We start from the raw sequence: 18,699 nt of genomic DNA, 5'->3' as shown, positions 1-18,699 counted from the left end.
GTCATTGATTTCTACACCAGTAAGAAAAACAATTCTTTGCACTTACCTAACATTTGATTGTCTAAAAAACATTTTGTTTAGTCTTTCAACAAAAGAAAGATAAAATGACAGAGCTAGTGTCTTGCTTCTGTATGCACTTTATTTTTTAAAAAGTTTTTAGTGTTTAACACCGTTTGAGACAATGATTTCTGTTATTAACTAAATGAGACAACCCAAAATTTTGGACATGCGATATTCCTACTACACGCATGAGTATTTTATACTCAGGGTTCCTGGTACTGTACAGTGCTTCTCTACAGTAAGAAAATATTTCAAACTATTTTCTTATTTCTTTTTTTTTTTTAATAAAATATTTTTTTCCTCAAAGGGTTTTTTCCTTTCTTTTTTTTTTTCTTTTTAAATCAACACATAAAAGTTAATGGAATGAGTCATGTTCCACTAAGAGTAAAATAATAATTATAATAATAACAAGAATGTACATTAGGACAAGCTTGGTCCATTAAAAAGGAACATGTAACTACCGTATTGCTTTACATCCACGCAGCAGATATATACAACTTGGCACATTAAAAACTGGTTTTTCTTATAAGAACATCTAAAACAGGACTGTATATGCATATGTACGTCTGAAAGACAAAAAAGCAAAGCTATTTTAAAGGGGCAGTGTATGCCTACTGCCCCCTCCCTTTGCCACTAGCAGGGCCTGACCCAGAGACAGATGACAGCTTCGCGGCACTGGCTATTGGGGAAGGTTACATGTTGAAATACAGGGGATCCCAGTACAGCACTAGTTTATGGCAAACTATGGCAATCACAATTTCATGCAGTGAAAAGTTAGCGCCTTGGCTGTAGCCTTTGGGAGCAACACTTTCATAACGGCAGAGAGAGGGAGTGGTAAAATACACTGTCTCTTTAAGAGACAGACGTTTTAAGCTGTACAGTTAGAACACAAGAATAGTGTTATTAGTTGAAATATTCTACAGTTCACAACAAATACTCGCTCTGAATACTGCTTGACGGTTCATGTAGTGAAGGTTTCTTTTTTTATCTTCTTTTAACAGATTTTCATTTGCACAACACATTGGACACACAAGAACCACAGTTTATCAAAAAAAAACAACAGCAATGGTGTCGTCAGGATTCGACTCGCTTTATAAAATTTCTCTGCAGAAAAAATGTGAAAAATTACATACCCCCATTTCAGGATGCGGAACAACAAGTGCTTCGAACAACCAACTCTTGTTTCACTCTGAGCTGACTGGGGGCTTTTCCTCTCTATCGATCAAAGGAGCATCTGGGCACTGGCCGTTTCACGGTGAACCTTTTATACATCCTGGTACATTTCTTTCCTCTCTGGACTTGTGCAAAACTGAGGCCGCTCCTTTAGGACAGCCTTTATTTTAATCCACTGGGCCTTCACCCTCCCTATGGACTTCATATATTGGTACATGCCACTGGCAGTGCCAACGGTATCTTGTACAATCATAGGACAACTGGTCTGTATGGGGAATATTTTCATCAGAGTAAATCAGTCCTCATCCTTCTATTTACCCCCTCTTTTTCCCGCCAAATGGGGACATTAAGCAAAAATAAATTAAATCTGACCATCTTGGACAAATAATCACAAGGTTTTCTCAGTACCTAACATCAATACAAGGCACGCCCAACAACACACACACCATAAGAGCACTGCAGAGCAAGGCAGGGCCACGTGCCTGCCCAGACTTCTAAGTGCTAACTGTATTTATGTCAGTTTTCTTCTACTCATCTCTCCTTGGTTGTACAGGAAGGAGGGGGCTCCCCATCAGTCTCTAGCAGACCTGGTAGTGGACTCCAGATCACAGTCTGCTGCTGGGACATCACTTCCTGAAGCTGCTCTCCAGGATGGTGAGAGTACGCCTCCTCAATTTTCTTCCTGATCCTTCCTCCAGCAGGTAAGTGACATCAATAGCTGCAACAGACCATAGGGTTCTTAGTAAGGAGCTGATACAGTATTACTCATTGTACCTGATGCTCTAGTATTAATCCCTGTAACATGACAGAGAAGTGTGGTCTACTGGTGTGAGGACAGAAACTCCCAGGCTCTAAATCTGATGTTACATTAAACTCTTTCTAAAGCATAGGGCAAGTCTCTAAAGAACTGATCCAAAGCCCACTGAAGTCAATAAGAGTCTTTTAATTCACTTCAGTGGGTTTTGGATAAAGCCCTCAATCTCTTGTGCCTTTCTGTCAATCTTCTCATCTGTAAACCAGAGACAATAATAATTAAACTACCTATCTCATTGGAGGGAGCGAGTGAATAATTAGTAATGACAATGGAAATTCAAAAAGTCCTATATAAATGCCTGTTTTGTTATTACCAGGAGATTTCACTCATCTATTTAGTGGGAATTGCAAATGCTTCTTATATAAGGCCCTACCAAATTCTTGGTCTATTTTGATCAATTTCACGGTCATAGGATTTTAAAAATCATAAATTTAACGATTTCAGTTATTTAAATCTGAAATTTCACAGAGTTTTAATTGTAGGAGTCCTGACCCAAAAAGGACTTGTGTGGGATGGGGGTCGCAAGATTACTGTATGGGAGGTGTGGTCAGGGCCGGCTCCAGGCACCAGCTGAGCAAGTTGGTGCTTGGGGCGGCATATTCTGTGGGGCGGGATTCAGCCCAAACCGAGGGCAGCACGGCCGGTTTATTTTTTTTTTTGGTTTGCCGCTCCGTGAAGGAGGGGAGCGCCCTGCAGCAAACTGGGCAGGGCCGCTCCTGTTCTTCCCTCTCTGCCGACTGGAGTGGCGCGGAGCCCTCCCGGCAGGCGGCACAGTGGTTGGGACCATGGGACAAGCGCCCCGCTGAAGCCCTGGCCGCCCCCTTGCTCTCTCTCTCCCCTACTCCCTCCTCTTCCTCCCTGCTAGACTAGGTGTGCACTCTGCTGCACGTCTGCAGCACAGGGAGTCCCCCTGCACCCTGGCTCCGGCTGCCTGGTAGGCGTTTTTTTGTTGTTTTTTTCCCCCAGCTTTGCCACTCCGGCCACGCTATAGGTCCCTCCTCCCCGGTGCTCCGGCCGTGCTGCAGGTTTTTTGTTTGTTTGGTTTTTTTCCCTCCGGCTTTGCCGCTCCGGCTGCGCCACAAGTTTTTTTGTTTTGTTTTCTTTGCCACTCTGGCCGGCGCTGCAGTTGTCCCCCCCCGACTTTGCTGCTCCGGCCGTGCCACAGGTTTTTTTAATTTGTTTGGTTTTTTTCCCTCCTGCTTTGCCGCTCTGCCCCCTCCCCCCCCCTTTTTTTTTTGCTTGGGGCGGCAAAAAAGCCAGAGCTGGCCCTGGGTGTGGTACCGGTACCCTTATGTCTGCGCTGCGGCTGGCGGTGGCACTGCCTTCAGAGCTGGTCAGGTGGAGAGAGGTGGCTGTTGGCCAGGAGTCTAGTTCTGAAGGCAGAGTCACTGCCACCAGCAGCGCAGAAGTAAAGATGGCAGGTACGGTATTGTCACCTTTACTTTTGCGCTGCTGCCTGCAGAGCTGGGCCCTCAGTCAGCAGCTGCCACTTTCCAGCCACCCATCTCTGAAGTTAGCAGTGCAGAAGTAAGGGTGGCATGGTATGGTATTGCCATCCTTACTTCTGTACTGCTACTGGTGGGGCGCTGCCTTCAGAGCTGGGTGCCCGACCAACAACCACCACTCTCTGGCTACCCAGCTCTGAAGGCAGTGCAAGAAGTAAGGGTGGCATGGTATGGTATTGCCATCTTTACTTCTGCACTGCTACTGGTGGGGCATCCCCTTCAGAGCTGGCCACCTGGCCAGCAGCTGCCACTCTCCAGCCACCTAGCTCTGAAGGCAGTGCAAGAAGTAAGGGTGGCAATACCACAACTCTTCCTAAAATAACCTTGCGTTCCCCCTGCAACTCCCTTTAGGGTCAGGATGCCCCAATTCTCACCTGTGAAATCTGTATAGTATAGGGTAAAAGCACATAAAAGACAAGATTTCATGGAGGAAGACCAGATTTCATGGTCTGTGATGTGTTTTTCATGGCTGTGAATTTGGTAGGGCCCTATTCATAAGAATGGCCCTACTGGGTCAGACTAAGGGTCCATCTAGCCCAATATCCTGTCTTCCGACAGTGGCCAGTGCCAGGTGCCCCAGAGGGAATGAACAGAACAGGGAATCATCAAGTGATCCATCCCCTGTTGCTCATTCCCAGCAAACAGAGGCTAGGGACACCATTCCTGCCCATCCTGGCTAACAGGAAACATTTGTTAGGAGAACTCTGGACACAAATCATGTCCAGTAGCAATGAGTTCAGTTAAAAGCATTTGCTTTACTAATATGCTGTGCATGACTCCAAAAACAAACCTAGAGAGGAAATCATTGTATTGCAGTGTACTGAGGGAAGGGGTGTTTGCTCACCATTTTTCCCTGGGATTTTCTCTAAGAGGTTGAGCAGGATTTGATTAAGTCTCTCTCTCTGAATATGCCGCCTTTCCTCTGGAGTGCACAGTTGCCTTGTGACAGAGTTATTTTCCTCCACCTTTTTATCATTCTCACAGCCCTCACTAGAAACTGCCTCTCTCTCTGGATCTTCCAGGCTGCGCATCTCATTTGAAGCTTGTTCTTGGCTTCCTAGCACATCCTCAATGAGTGGAAGAGGATCTTCTTCTTGGTTCAGGTCTTTGATCTGTGGCTTTGAGCGGTCTGTCTTCCAGGATGATCTAGCAGGGAGAGAGAGGTTTAAAGAGTATAGTTTTGGAGACACTTGACAGAAAGGTCAATTGTCAGTGAGTCAGTAATCCCAGCTGTGGAGGGGCTTATGAATTTTCTATGGTTTGGAGCTAATCACACAGTAGAATCCATGAAGGGGAAATCTGCAGCCAGACACAGTAATTATAAAGCATGAAAGGCAATGGCCATAGCATCATCTTACCTTGCAAAGCTGCAAATGTTATTGTACATTTCCTGGGTTACTTTTGCATATTTAAAAAATAAAACATAATTCTCCTACTACCCTGAAAAATTATTTTTTTCCGAAGTGCCTAACCTCAGGATCCACTAAGAACTTTCTCTCTAATCTTCAACAGTCTTGACTAGGTGTTTCTAACCCCCCAAATGGCATAAGACTGTGGGATCTCTTTGAGCCTCATCCTGATGTCAATCTGCACCACCCTCTGTTTAGGAATCTTTAGTGGCTAATCTGCCTTTGCATTGCTGGGTCCTACGGCTCCCGTGACATGTCTCAAACTGCTTCTGCCCACTTTCAAGAGCACCTAACCCCCTTGTCTTTCTGCAAATGTGTTTTAGGATTACTGCTGGCTCCATATTTATTACCGTTCCCTCATGTTCCCTCTTACTCATCTCTGTTTGAATTTTGCGTGGGTTGTTTTTAATTACTTGGCTTTACTGTTTTTACAGCATCTGAAGCGTACTGATAGGGCATGGGTGCTTTACAAATAAAAACAACTATCTCACCTCTTTCACTAAAGAACCACTCAGTAGGTAGGACTCACCTGCCTCCGTTTCTCTTGTAGTTGTCTGGTACATAATGAGGCTACAACAACAGTAAAGGTCACAGTTAAACAAAGCACCAAGAGCTCAGCATTGGACAGTATAAGAATATCACCAATTAAATCCAATGTAGAAGGAAGAGATGGCCTGCCTCATGCATTGGACTTTAGTGGCTTAGGAAAAGGGATTGAGACTCATCATGATAAATACAGGGTGAAGGCAGAGAACTAATCACCCTTTAGCACCAGTCCCTATTACTCATTTCTTACCACTGCAGCCCTCTAGGCTTCCTGGGTAAGTTTCAAAATCAGTGGAATATTTTGCTATAAAACACTCCTATTCAGAGAGCCTGATTTTCCCTCTGCAGGAATATGGATAGAACCTCTAGATCAACTACAAGAGCTTGTTGCTCCTGAGGAGGAGAAACAAGCTCAGCTCTGAAAGCTCTGCCAAGTTAGGTCCTTCTGAACTTGGGGACTAAGCTGCTGACACTGCTAGGGGAAGGGGTGTGTACAGGAAGCAGCTAGTACTTCCAGGGTATGGGGTGATGAGTGAGAGAGACGGGGAAATGGGAAGGTATCAATGCTTGAGATAGAGAGGGGCACTGCACTCCATGGCCTCGTAGCCTATCTGGAGTTCTCTTCTTGATAACAGACATGTCATTTTCAGTGCTGAAGGTCAATGATATGCAATTTGATGGAGCTGAGAGAAAAAATTTGAAATTGCTCCTGTTCTACTGAGAACCGTTGTTTAGGGTTGGCTGCTCAAAACAACTTTTAGCAGAGCCCGGACTTGGGATAGTTAGACACAGAATGTGAGATGTGCTTACACTGTAAGCAGCTTGGGACAAGGAGCAAGTCTCTAAATAAATTAACGTTACTAATGTTACTATTAATATTAATGCCCAGGAGTACAAAGCCAGCACAGACAGGGCCACTGTGGGGCTATTTTCTGTGAAGTTCACTGAAATATGAAAATGTGCTGCAACTGCTGAATTGTTGCTTGAGTCAAGGTTCAAGTTTTCTCCAGCCAGGAATGTCCTTGGTGAAAGCAGCACTGGGGTTTCTGTTGGAAACCAGGATGTTTTCAGCTGTACACATCTCCATTCATTCTAAGTGCATTCTCCTGAGATTTGGCAATGGTCTGACTGCAATCAATTTTCTTTTCAGATTATTTTCTGATCAACTTTCTATCCAGTCTGAGTGTAGTGTTAACACGTCAGTTCTCCTTGGTTTACCAGGCTTCATTCAGAAGCAGGGAGGCAAGAGTTTTCCAAGACTGTGTTCTGTCTTATGTTAAGAAACTGAAAGGTCATTAGAAGAGACACTTACTGAGAAGTCTCTCTTGGGTGTGAGTTTCTTGGGGAAGTGGTCAAAGGCATACGGCTTGGTGCAGACAGGATAGCGATTCCGGTGGATTTTATAGAAGAGGTGGGCTGATTTATCAAGGCGGTAATCACAGATATACACATCCTGCTCCTTCACTCCTTTTGGCCTCCCTGCAGTTTACAGCAAAAACCAAAGTACATAGAGCATTCCAGGACAAGAACAAACAGCATACACTATGGTATAGCGATTTATTGTGAGCACTTACACTGAAGTCCCAGCTATTCTTGTTCTATTCAATTAAGATTCATAACAAACAGGGGAATCTTTAATTCCATTTAAGAAAGAAACTTCCTTGCTCTAATCCCACGTACAATATATAAAAAAAACTAATGAGTAGAGAAGGAAAATGCAAGGAGGTGGGGCTGAGGAGAGCTGATGTGAAGGGTAAAAGAGGAAGAAGGGAGCATTCTCTCCTGTAAGTGTTTGTTTTCTCACTGAGTAAAGCCTGCTTACCTTTACAGTAGGTGTAGAGGTCCAGCACACAGCAAGTCCCCACCACAGCCTCTAAGGGGATAATCTCATACAGTGGCACCCGGAACAGCTCATTGTGATAAAATCTTCGGGAAGGGGAGTGGTGGGTTTCATGTGGACGGAAATAATGATGACCAAATGCAAACCGCTCCTCTCTGTTAAAAGGTGTGAGAGACACAGAGACTATTTCCCTTGAGCTGTGGTTTTGACTTCACTTCATGCCCTACATTCATCACTCTTTTTGAGTTATTATCTATATTGCCCTTTTAGCACTGGTTATGATCACAGACAAGGTCACATCAATGAGTCTTGTGTTTTCTTGTTTACCCCTTCAGCAAATACCAATTCCAGTCTGATCTCTAGATCTTGTGTCATAAAAAAACAACCTTTTCTTTACACTATTTAAAGAAGATTATTGCAAGTTATTCTATTTTTGGCAGATACCCAAAATGTCTTGAGTGCAGAAAGTGCCTTGAACATACTTTTCATTTTTCCAAAGTTTTTCTATGCGGAAGATATCAAGTTTCTCCCTGTTAATGTGGGATAGCAGCCGGTAGGACTGCCGGACAGGGTGCCCATCTGGAGTTCTTCGGCTGTCTCTCATCAGATATACGCAGTCACCTGGCAATAGGCACAAGAGACACATCCTGTAAAGAACGTCTCATGTGACACAGTGGCCGAAAAACAAAGAAGAGGCTGGTTTAGCTACAACAATAACATGACACAGCGGCCCCGTATTTAACTTTGGAAGAGTAAAATACAAGTAATGCAGAGCAAGTGAACAAGGGTCAGATTGCCTTGGTTTCCTTCATGACACATTCTACTAGCAGAGACTGAAACATAACGTGAATTTTATGTCCCCAGCCAAAAATGATGATACAGATTCATTGATTCCAAGGCCAGAAGTGGTTTGACCTCCTGTCTAACACAAGCATAGAACTTGCCCAAAGTAATTCGTAGAGCATATCTTTTAGAAAAACATCCACTCTTGATTTCAAAATTGTGAGTGAAAGAATCAACCATGACCCTTGGTAAATGATTCTAATGGTTAATTACCCTCACTGTCAAACAGTTACTCCTTACACTCAGTCTGAAATTGTCTAGTTTCAACTTCCAGCCATTCGATCATGTCATACTTTTTTCTGCTAGACTGAAGAGCCTATTTGTTTCCCATGTAGATACGTATAGACTTTACTCAGGTCACCCCTTAATTATCTTTTTGTTAAACTAAACAGACTGAGCTCCTTGAATCTCTCACTATAAGGCATGTTTTCTAATCCTTTAATCATTCTTATGGCTCTTCTTTGAACCCTAATTTATTAACACCCTTCTTGAATTATGGGCACAAGGAATGGACACAGTACTCCAGCAATGGTCACACCAATGCCAAATACAGAAGTAAAATAACCTTTCTAGTCCTACTCGAGATTCCCTGATTTATTTTTTTCAAGGATCATATTAGCCTTTTTGGTCACAGTGTCGTACTGGGAGATCATGTTCAGCTGATTATCCATCATGACCCCCAAATCTTTTTCAGTCACTGCTTCCAAGGATAGAGTCCCCCATCCTGTAAGTGTGGCCTACATTTTTCGTTCCTAGGTGTATACATTTAGCAGTACTAAGACACATATTTTGTCTGGCACCAGTTTACCAAGAGATACATGCTGCTCTGAATCAGCAACCTGTCCTCTTTATTATTTACAACTCCCCCAATTTTTATGTTATCTGCAAACTTTATAGTGAGGATTTTATGTTTTCCACCAAGCCATTGATAAAAGCATAGGGCCAAGAACAAATCCTTGCAGGATCCTACTGGAAACACATGTGACTGATGAAGATTCCCTGTTTAAAATTATATTTTGAGACTTATTGGTTAGTCAGTTTTTAATCCACTTAATGTGCACCATGTTCATTTTATATTCTAGTTTTTTAATCAAAATGTTATGTGGGACCAACTCAAATGCCTTACAGAAGTCTAAGTATATTAACGCTATCATTTATCAACTAAATGTGTAAACTTATCAAAAAGATATCAAGTTAGTTGAACAGAATCTGTTTTCCATACACTCATGATGATTTCCATTATTCTCTTTAAATTATTTTTTAAATGAGCCCTGTATCAGGCGCTTTACTGTCTTGCCAGGGATCGATGTCAGGGTGATGGGCCTATAATTACCTGGGTCATCCCATTTATCCTTTTTAAAAACAGATACAGCATTAGCTTTTATCTAGTCTTCTGGAACTTTCCTCATGCTCCAAGTCTTATTGAAAAATCAACATTAATGGTCCAGTGAGCTCCTCAGCCAGCTCTGTTAAAATACTTGGATGCAAGTTATCTGGACCTGCTGATTTTAAAATGTATAACTGCAGTAGCTTCTGTTTGATGATGATGTGCTAGCACCACATGATAAGACTATATCATGTTTTTTCCCCAAATACAGAACAGAAATATTTATTGAATACTTCTGCATTTTTTGCATTATTAGTGATGATTCTACCATTTCTATCTAGTAATGGATCAATACCATTGTCAGTATTCTTTTTGTTCCTATATATTAAAAAAAACCCTCCTCCTCATTCTTAACTCTGCTGGCCATAGAGTTCTCTCTGTGTCTCTTTGCTTCCCTTATCAATTTTCTACAATTCCGAACTTCTGATTTGTTTTCATTACTATGAATTTCCCCTTTCTTCCAATTTTGTTTTATTTTTATATATATGATGATGATGTTCATCCATCGTTGTCGATGAAGACCTCAACAACTCATTCGTTCGATGACCGGGCTCTGTGCGTCCGAAGATGACTGATCAGTCCGATTCGGGGGTGGAACGTCCTGTCACACGTCGGGCAGACATGTGATGGCACTGTCGATGATGTGCGGGCAGCCCTGGACTTGCGCAACTCACACTTTCAGCCTCAGCAGTACGCCTTGCCTCAGAGATATTACTGCCTGTGTGAATGAGGCTGCGCCATGCTGATGGCGTCAGTGGCGGAGGGGTTCCCATTGGCGATGTTGATTCTCGAGGGACTTCAGAGAAGTTTTCCAGCGTGTCTTGGAACCGCTCTTTGTCCTCCATGGGGAGCCGCTTTCCTGGGTGAGTTTTCCGTAGAAGAGCTGTTTAGGAAATGAGCCTCATCCTGACATTCTCATGAATGTCCGGCCATCTGGTCTGGGCTCCCACCAGCAGTAATGTGAACTGACGGCAGACTGGCTCTGGTAAGGACTTCAGTATCGGGCACTTTGTCCCGCCATCTAATTTTAGAAGTTTCGCAGACAGGAAATGTGGAAGTGATTGAGCCTTCATGCATGACTTCGACAGACAGTCCAACGTCTCGCAGGCGTAACAGCAGAGTTGGAAGCACGGCTGCTCAGTAGACCTTCAGCTCCGTTGTAGGCTGATCCCTGATGTTCCAGACGTTGGAGTGCAATCAGCCAAATGCAGAGCTGCTTAGCAATTCGGCAGTTTAACTTCATCATCGATTGACACTGCTCGGGAAAGGGTACTGCCCAGCGTACTGTGAAGTGGTCCACTGCCTGAAGTCTCTGTCCATTTACAGTGATGGACGGTTTTGAGTACGGAGCATGGGGAGCTGGCTGGTGCATGACCTCAGTCTTCTTGATGTTAATGGTGAGACCGAAGTTGTTGCATGCAGATGAAAACTTGTCCATACTGGCTTGCATTTCTGGCTCTATACTAGCATTCTGAGCACAATCATCGGCAAAGAGAAAGTCTTGAAGTACAGTTTCCTTTACCTTGGTGATGGCACGCAGTCGCCTCAGATTGAATAGTTTCCCATCAGTTCTGTACTTCAGGCCTACTCCTTCAGTGCAGTGTTGAAAGGCATCAGTCAGAGTGGCAGAGAATATAATGATGAACAAAGTAGGTGCTAAAACACACCCTTGCTTGATACCGTTGGTGACTGGAAAGGCCTCAGATGTTTCACCGTCATCCAGGACATGAGCCATCATACCATAATGAAATTGACGTACCGTTCATATGAATCTGTCTGGACAACTGAATTTCGACATGATCCTCCAAAGGCCCTGGCGACTGACAGAGTCAAATGCTTTCGTGAGGTCCACAAAAGTTATGTAGAGTTTACGATTCTGTTCTTGACATTTCTCCTGCAGCTGACGCGCAGCGAAGATCATGTCAATAGTCCCACGTCCCTTGTGAAAGCCGCACTGTGATTCTGGTAGTAAGCCCTGCTCCAGGTGAGTGATCAATCGGTTCAACAGAACCTGTGCAAGAACTTTCCCCGCTGTAGAGAGCAGCGAGATTCCACGGTGATTGTCGCATACCTGGCGATTGCCCTTCCTCTTATAGAGGTGCATGATCGACGCGTCTCTAAATTCCTATGGAATGGATCTCTGCTTCCAGAAGGACTGAAACAGCTCAGTGAGTTTCCGTAGCAGCACGGGTCCACCGACTATGTACACCTGTACTGGTATGGCATCTGACCCTGGGGCTTTGCCACTTGACAGCTGGTTGATGGCTTTCTTTACTTCGTCCTCTTCTGGTGAAGCGCGCGTGCACACACACACATAGCTGGCTTCACTCACTTCTAAAAGGCAGCAAGTTTAAAACAAATAAAAGGAAGTTCTTCATGCAGCGCACAGTCAACTTGTGGAACTCCTTACCTGAGGAAGTTGTGAAGGCTGGGACTACAACTGCGTTTAAGAGAGAACTGGATAAATTCATGGTGGCTAAGTCCATAAATGGCTATTAGCCAGGCTGGGTAAGGAATGGTGTCCCTAGCCTCTGTTTGTCAGAGGATGGAGATGGATGGCAGGAGAGAGATCACTTGATCATTGCCTGTTAGGGCCACTCCCTCTGGGGCACCTGGCATTGGCCACTGTCAGTAGACAAGATACTGGACTACATGGACCTTTGGTCTGACCTGGTACGGCCGTTCTTATGTAACCAGCACAGCCTTATTCCTCAATTGTGGCTAGTAAGGAATTCTTAAATGATTCCCAATTATCAATCACATTTTTCTGATTAAATTCTTCCTCCCAGCTGATTGAGCTCATAATTGTTTTCAGCTTTGTGAAATTCACCCTATTAAAGCACCAAGTGTATATATATATAAATAACTTGTGCATTTTATTCTGCTTGCACATTATACATGCAACCAAGTCATAATCATGTGCACCCAAGCTACTATTAATTATTAGCTCAGTTATCAGTTCTTCTTTATCTGTTAGGATAAGGTCTAATAAAGAATTCCTCCCTGTTGTCTACAACATATGAGAAAATAAAAATAAATTATCAAAGGGGTTAGGACTGACAGCAAAAGAGGATTTGGCTAGTAAAACATGTTATTCAAATTTGTAATCGTAACTGTACTGTTCTCTAGGCTACCCAGAGAACAAGTCATTGATGGGAAAGAAGATCATTGATCAAAAACACACTAAACCTCTGACTACGCTCACAGAACACTAACAGGAGTAAAGCTCCTGAGAGATACATGCAGCTCAGAGGAAATAGATTAAAGAGGGCCGAGCAAAGGGAGCATTCTTCAGAATTGTGACTCTTTGCTCAGTGTAATCATGGGACAATTCCATGAACTTCTGCTTGTTCTTTACCAATGAAAGGAAGAAATAGAAGGGGAGTGAATGTGGCCCAGAACTCAGAGCACGCGAGAATGCTAGAGAAATGCACAGTGTCATTTAAAATGCCACAGGATTTAATGTGCAATATTTTAAGATATTTCCAACTATATTTGAATCCATTCACAATGAATGAAAAGCTGTGAAGGCCCCAGGACAACAAGTTCTTCAGCCCAAGACAGTTAGCAGTTCTGTGTAGGGCCCTGCAAAGCTGAGTCCTTTTTACATGCAGACAGAAAATGGTGTTTGTTTGCAAAACCCACTATCCATTTGTATTCTCCGCACAGACTGATATCATCTGGGAAGAGGAAAAAGATTACTTTTTCAACTAACTTCTCCCACTTCAGTTCAGAGTAGGTTCAGTCTCTGCCTTGGTTACTTCCAAAACTTCACATAAGAGATGCCAGGCACCTGGGCTGCAGTCTTCAGAAGTCAAGTTCCATGAAGACCTGAAAGGTCTCATGATCCCTGGGCCTTTTCAGTCAATTTTTGGATTAAAGTTGAAAAAAAAAAAGTTAAATAGATCATTTGTCAAATCTGTACATATTAAAAAGGAGCTCTGAGACTCTTCCCCTCATATCTATTTCAGGATTTACACTGCTGCCCATCACTGAAGTAACTGAGATATATTTACTGTAATATGTTAAGAAATGATAGACATAAAAATGAAAGCTCTTTTTTCCTATTTAGCCCTAACATGTGCCCTGCTGCCATAGGCCTCTCTTTAAACCCTTTGGCAAATGGAGTTAAGGACTTTTCTCCAGGGAACACGTCCTTTTCCTATTAAAAGGCCCGTGAGGCAAATCTTCCATGCTGAGATAGACTGCTGGCCACCCAGCTGAACACCAGGAAGCAAATCAGTATGTTTAAAATCTTTGACTTATTAAATGAATAAAGTTTCAGTTTTTTAAAAACAGAGAAGCAACTTTAGCCCCCTCTGTCACCCACAGGGAGACAGCAGAACAACTCCAGCATCCACTGTACATGACTCTCACCTTTTAGAGCATCCTGAAGTAGAAACATGGCCAGATCGGTGAGGGGCAGAGTTGTGGCTCAAATGCATTTTGTCACTGACCGCTGGACACAGGGAGAGCCTGTTTGCAAAGCCAGGGCTCAGAAGACTAAATTCTAAGCATATTTTCATTTGGAAATTTACCCAAAAATTACTCATAGGTGAAACAGGAATAACTCCCCCTTGGCCCTGAGAGGCAGTTTGCAGCTGTGAGAGTGCCTCTGTGCCACCGTTCCTGCTCCCTGAGGTGTCCCAAGAGCTATGCAAATCTCAGGCCATTGGTGAATTTACGGTATGGAAGTTCCTGTTTATTCTAGAGTACAACTCCAATTGCAGAGTTTCCTAGCTCTGTATGTTGGAAAATCTGTGCCACCCTGTTATTCTGACAGGTCTGTATTGAATGGGTGGTTCAAAACTGACCTCAGTACATTAATAATATTTTGGGTGTCTCAAAGAAACCAAACAAAACAACAACAACAAAAAAACCTAGCTGAAACAGAGGAACTAGAAGAAAGAGAAGGGAGAAACCTAGAAGCCCAACATCCCCCCAGTCAGCAACCCAGTGACAGAAACCAAAACATAAAGAGGAAACCAAATGTCTTTGATGTAGCCAAGATGGTTGCTGCAGAGGGATTCTAAGAAAGGTTGAGGAAATGAGCATCCTAGAGTCCCACACAAAAGATGGAGAAGGCACTGCTCCTGGTCTCATTTTTAGTTACTCTCTCCTCTCCTGAAAAGTCTCCCATCCCCCCACACCCCTTAATAAACATACCAACTGGTTTAACTCAACCTTGATCAATTCTCTTTATACTGTACGGATCTCCTTCTAACCTTGTCTGTATCTGTGGGATGTAATTAAGAAAAAGAAAAATTCAGGTTCAATATCAGGAAAAGTCTTCTGACAGAGACCTCTACGAGAGCTGACTCCCACAGGCCTTGGGGCTTTGAAACTATGACTAGAAGTATACTCTGTGAGGAGCAGAGGAGGGGACGGATGATCTAATAGGTCTTTTCCACGTCCAGCTTCTATGATCCTATGATCTATTCAGCTTGGTACCAAAGTGTGGCTGAAGCCCATGCCTTCCTTCTTTGACTTGCTCTTTCCTGTTAACTCCCAGCAGCTGTCTCAGCTTTCTCTCTTTGGTCAGAAGGAAGCTTGTGCCTCTGGTAAAGAAACATAATGCCTACCCATCAATCAATATGTATCATCTCAACCTCCTCACTATGTGTCACCTGCATAATAGCTAAGAGCACAATTTCATATTCATATGAAAGATGCATGTGCTTGAATCAAGGTCAAACCAGAGAGCTCTTTGTATCTTCCTTTCTGATGGAAATCACAGCAGTCACCAGAGAATGCACACACCTTGGCGCAGCAACAGGTCATCTCGTAACAGACAGATGAAATAAACACAGCCAGGCTGGGCATAATGGGGACGAGGAATCATGGGGACCTCCTGGCAAAAGAAAGAAATGAACTGGTGAGCTGAGGTGACCCTTTCATTACATCATTTACAATCTTTCCAGCACTGGGGCAGAGGCCAACCATATATGCTGCCCTTTTGGAAATGCCCAATAGAGCTGGACACAGAATAAGAATTAATATTTAACAGAATTAAAGAGGACTCAAGGAGATTGTAATGTAAAGCTGGAGCACCTCAGATGTGCATTTCCTGTCATGTTTGAGCTGTCAAAAGCTCTGGGCCTCATAATTCTATACTGGCCTAACCAGACTCTTCTGCTTTGGAAAGAGGGGAAACGCTTCTGTGCAGTTTCTCTTTTCCTGGGGTAGGAGATGTAGGATTCTGACTACTAACTTGCTGCCAACTTGATTAATGTTGCAGCTGCTAAAATCTGGCATGGGTTGCTTCAGAAGCTTGCTTTCTACCTTTGCTAGCCCAAGAGAGAGAACTGTGAACTGATCCCACACTATTTGCAGGCCAGCACAAAGCTGAGAGCAACAAGAGTTCATTCTTTACTAATTCCATAGATCAGTTACACTCTGGCTAACTGGCACATGCAATAATATAAATGCAAGTAGTATTACAGTTTATGATTGTTACATCAGAGCAAAAGCAACTGAAAATAGTTTACCCTGTCCACAGATCGAGGGTCACACTGTTCACACAAGTAGTGTTCAACATCAGAATTCACACCCATGCAATCGCAGTGCTGCCAAACCTAAAAAGAAATCCCGATTAGGAAGACATGGGTTATAATTTGTAAATAAAACACATCTCCTCATGAGACAGATTAAGAGAGCATAAGAAGAAGCAACCAAAAGGAAATGCAGGGTTCCTGTGAAATATTTCATATATTGTCAGATGAAAGACAGTAAGATCCGTATGCTGTTGGCTTTTATTCATCATTGCTGAAGTTTTGACTTCTCTATATAAAGGTACTGCTGGCTGTTTCATGAGTGTTAGCTCCTATCCCTAGTGATTTATTTGCATTTCCTGTGTGGAAAAAGCAGTGCTAAGTTCTCTTTGGAGAGAAAAGGGAGATCTAGAAGGGGGACTCTGCCCTATCAGCTGTGTGGAAGCTGTGGGTATAGGAACTATTCACTGTGGGGAAGGTGGAGCTGGGCCCTCCCACTCCCTTTTGTTTCCCCTTACCATGCACTTGTCACACTGGATCATGAGTCCTTCATCTTTGTAAAGGCCACAGATGCAGCGGATCACATCCTCATCTTTCTCATGCCCATTCTCCTTCTCACAGATGGACGTCTCACTGCTGTCGGCTTCGCTTGCTGTCTCCCCCACAATTTCGTCTATCTGGGCAGAAGCCTCATGGCGAGCATTGTAATATGCCTTCCGTAGTCGGCACACGTCACGTCCAATCGGAGACTTCCTGCCATAGTATTTCTGAATACAAACAAAAGAAGCAACTCACTCTTCTGAACACCCCCTACTTTGGGCACATTCATCCACTCTGCCCACTTCAGCGTGCATCCTTGGGAGATGACCTGCTCTGTGCGCCTCATGTACTTCTGGCTAGGTGTGTTCACTCTACCCACTGTCATGTTTATGGGTCAGATGTCCCTGCCTGGCCAGCTTTTGTGTACCTCTGGGACCTGCCCCATATGTCTTAGAGGCAAGTGCGTGTGTCCTGGCTATCCCTGTATGCCCCTGAAATACAATTTAGTTCCTTTGAGAAGCACCCTGGTCTCTTCAGGCTGGAAAGATGCACACTATTCACAAGTCTACTTTGTTGGCACCATATAGCTGGAGCAAGTTGAGAGATCAGGCTGAAGTGAACAAGTTACTAGTGTCATCTCTCTGCTCTCACTTGGCTTGTCAGAGGAGAGTTATCTGAATCTCTCTCTCTGTTGCAAGAATCTCTGTTGCCATGACCATTAATTCAGGCCACATCCACATTGCCTGTGCAGTCGCTTTATGCCTTGGCATCCTCACCTCAGCATTCCGGAAGACCTTCAGCATGTCCCCATCAAAAGCTTCCACAGTTTTATAATACCCAGTCAAGATCTGCTTCTCAATGGTGGCAAGATCCAAGGGGTCACAGATCTTCTCATAGTAATCTGCATTTCTAAAAGAGGAGGGAATCTATAGTGTCACTTTCACCAACCCTTCAAAAATGCACAAATAAAATTACAGATTGGTTTGAGAAGCAAGAACTTACTTTTTCTTAGGAGGAAGGTTCAGCAGTGGAGCTGCGAGAGCCTGCCTGGAAGAGTCTGTAAAGGAAGCACAGAGTTCAACAGTGCTTTGCCATATCAGAATTAAACACGAGATGTAAACAGTGAATTCAGTCTAAAGAGAGCCCCCTTTTCACCCTCAGACACAGGAAACAGGAACTGTTGGGTATTTTAAGGAATTGCGTATTGGGCACTCTTCACATGTATAGCATTGGAGATCAGTTCACACTGCAGCAGCATCTTGCACACTGAATCACAGAGCTAAATCTCTGCAAAATAACTTTTGTAGGACAGCCCCACCTGTGGTAGCAGGAGAAAAAATTGTGGGAAATGGAGGGTGGAGCTGGGGATAGGATAAGGGGCAACGGAGAAGGGGTTGTTTGAAGTCCTGAAATAAATTTATTCTTCTTTAATACGATATGCTCTGAAGACCCTCATCCCTGTGTTCTGAAGAGTGATAAGGTCTCAATGCAGGCTGATAGCAGAGTGTCTGCTTCACCTTTGTAGGAGATGATGCTGTCACAGATCTCCTTGAAGATTTGTGCAAGGCGTGCAGCACGAGCCACTTCAATGTTCTCTTCAGCTGCAGCCAAGCGCCGTGTTCGCACAGAACGGGAGGTTTGGAGGGCTGAGAACTGTGTCATGAAGACATCTGAAAGAAGGGACAAATAAAAACCTTTATATAGAAGTTCTACCTCAAGAGGAACTAATGTCCTCTTCTCAAATTGAATAATTAAGATGACACCAGATGGTATCTCCTCTCCCACCACTGACACTCATTTGGGTTACAATTAAAAGTAAAGGGTCAGATTCACTGGTATTCTCTGGCTATTTTGTGCTGCTCTAGCCAGCTAAGCTGGATTTATGGCTATGTTGTGTTGCTACAGTGGAAAAAAGGAACTAGAACTAACTAGGGAATGTGAACCAAGGCATGTGGGTGCCAATTTCTCACTTAGCTGCCAGAGGGGAGCCAAATCCTGGAATGGGGTTGCAGGGGTATAACTGAGCGCAGTATTTGATCTTCTGAATGGAGCACTGTTTTGGAGTGGGGCTTATAACTTTCCTTTGGCAGT

General features: G+C 43.6%; 1 protein-coding gene across 2 annotated transcripts in view; it reads right to left on the bottom strand.

The window, feature by feature from the left end:
* Nucleotides 1-319: 319 nt before the first annotated feature.
* The window catches only part of ASH1L (ASH1 like histone lysine methyltransferase), a 162,366-nt gene continuing 143,986 nt past the window's right edge, over nucleotides 320-18,699 (bottom strand). For both annotated transcript variants that reach the window (XM_032767134.2, XM_032767135.2), the window contains exons 17-28: nucleotides 18,126-18,278; nucleotides 17,611-17,665; nucleotides 17,385-17,517; nucleotides 16,587-16,835; nucleotides 16,066-16,152; nucleotides 15,338-15,428; nucleotides 7,830-7,968; nucleotides 7,330-7,502; nucleotides 6,820-6,986; nucleotides 5,491-5,531; nucleotides 4,397-4,698; nucleotides 320-1,951 (exon numbers count right to left, since the gene is read on the bottom strand). In XM_032767134.2, the coding sequence (XP_032623025.1) occupies nucleotides 1,860-1,951; nucleotides 4,397-4,698; nucleotides 5,491-5,531; nucleotides 6,820-6,986; nucleotides 7,330-7,502; nucleotides 7,830-7,968; nucleotides 15,338-15,428; nucleotides 16,066-16,152; nucleotides 16,587-16,835; nucleotides 17,385-17,517; nucleotides 17,611-17,665; nucleotides 18,126-18,278 (1,682 nt within the window). In that variant the 3' untranslated portion in view covers nucleotides 320-1,859. The remainder of the gene's footprint in view (nucleotides 1,952-4,396; nucleotides 4,699-5,490; nucleotides 5,532-6,819; nucleotides 6,987-7,329; nucleotides 7,503-7,829; nucleotides 7,969-15,337; nucleotides 15,429-16,065; nucleotides 16,153-16,586; nucleotides 16,836-17,384; nucleotides 17,518-17,610; nucleotides 17,666-18,125; nucleotides 18,279-18,699) is intronic.

Source organism: Chelonoidis abingdonii, chromosome 11, assembly GCF_003597395.2.
Source record: "Chelonoidis abingdonii isolate Lonesome George chromosome 11, CheloAbing_2.0, whole genome shotgun sequence".
In the NCBI taxonomy this organism is placed as follows: Eukaryota; Metazoa; Chordata; order Testudines; family Testudinidae; genus Chelonoidis; species Chelonoidis abingdonii.
Note: the sequence above shows the minus strand (reverse complement) of the source record. Positions and strands in the feature narration are given on the sequence as shown.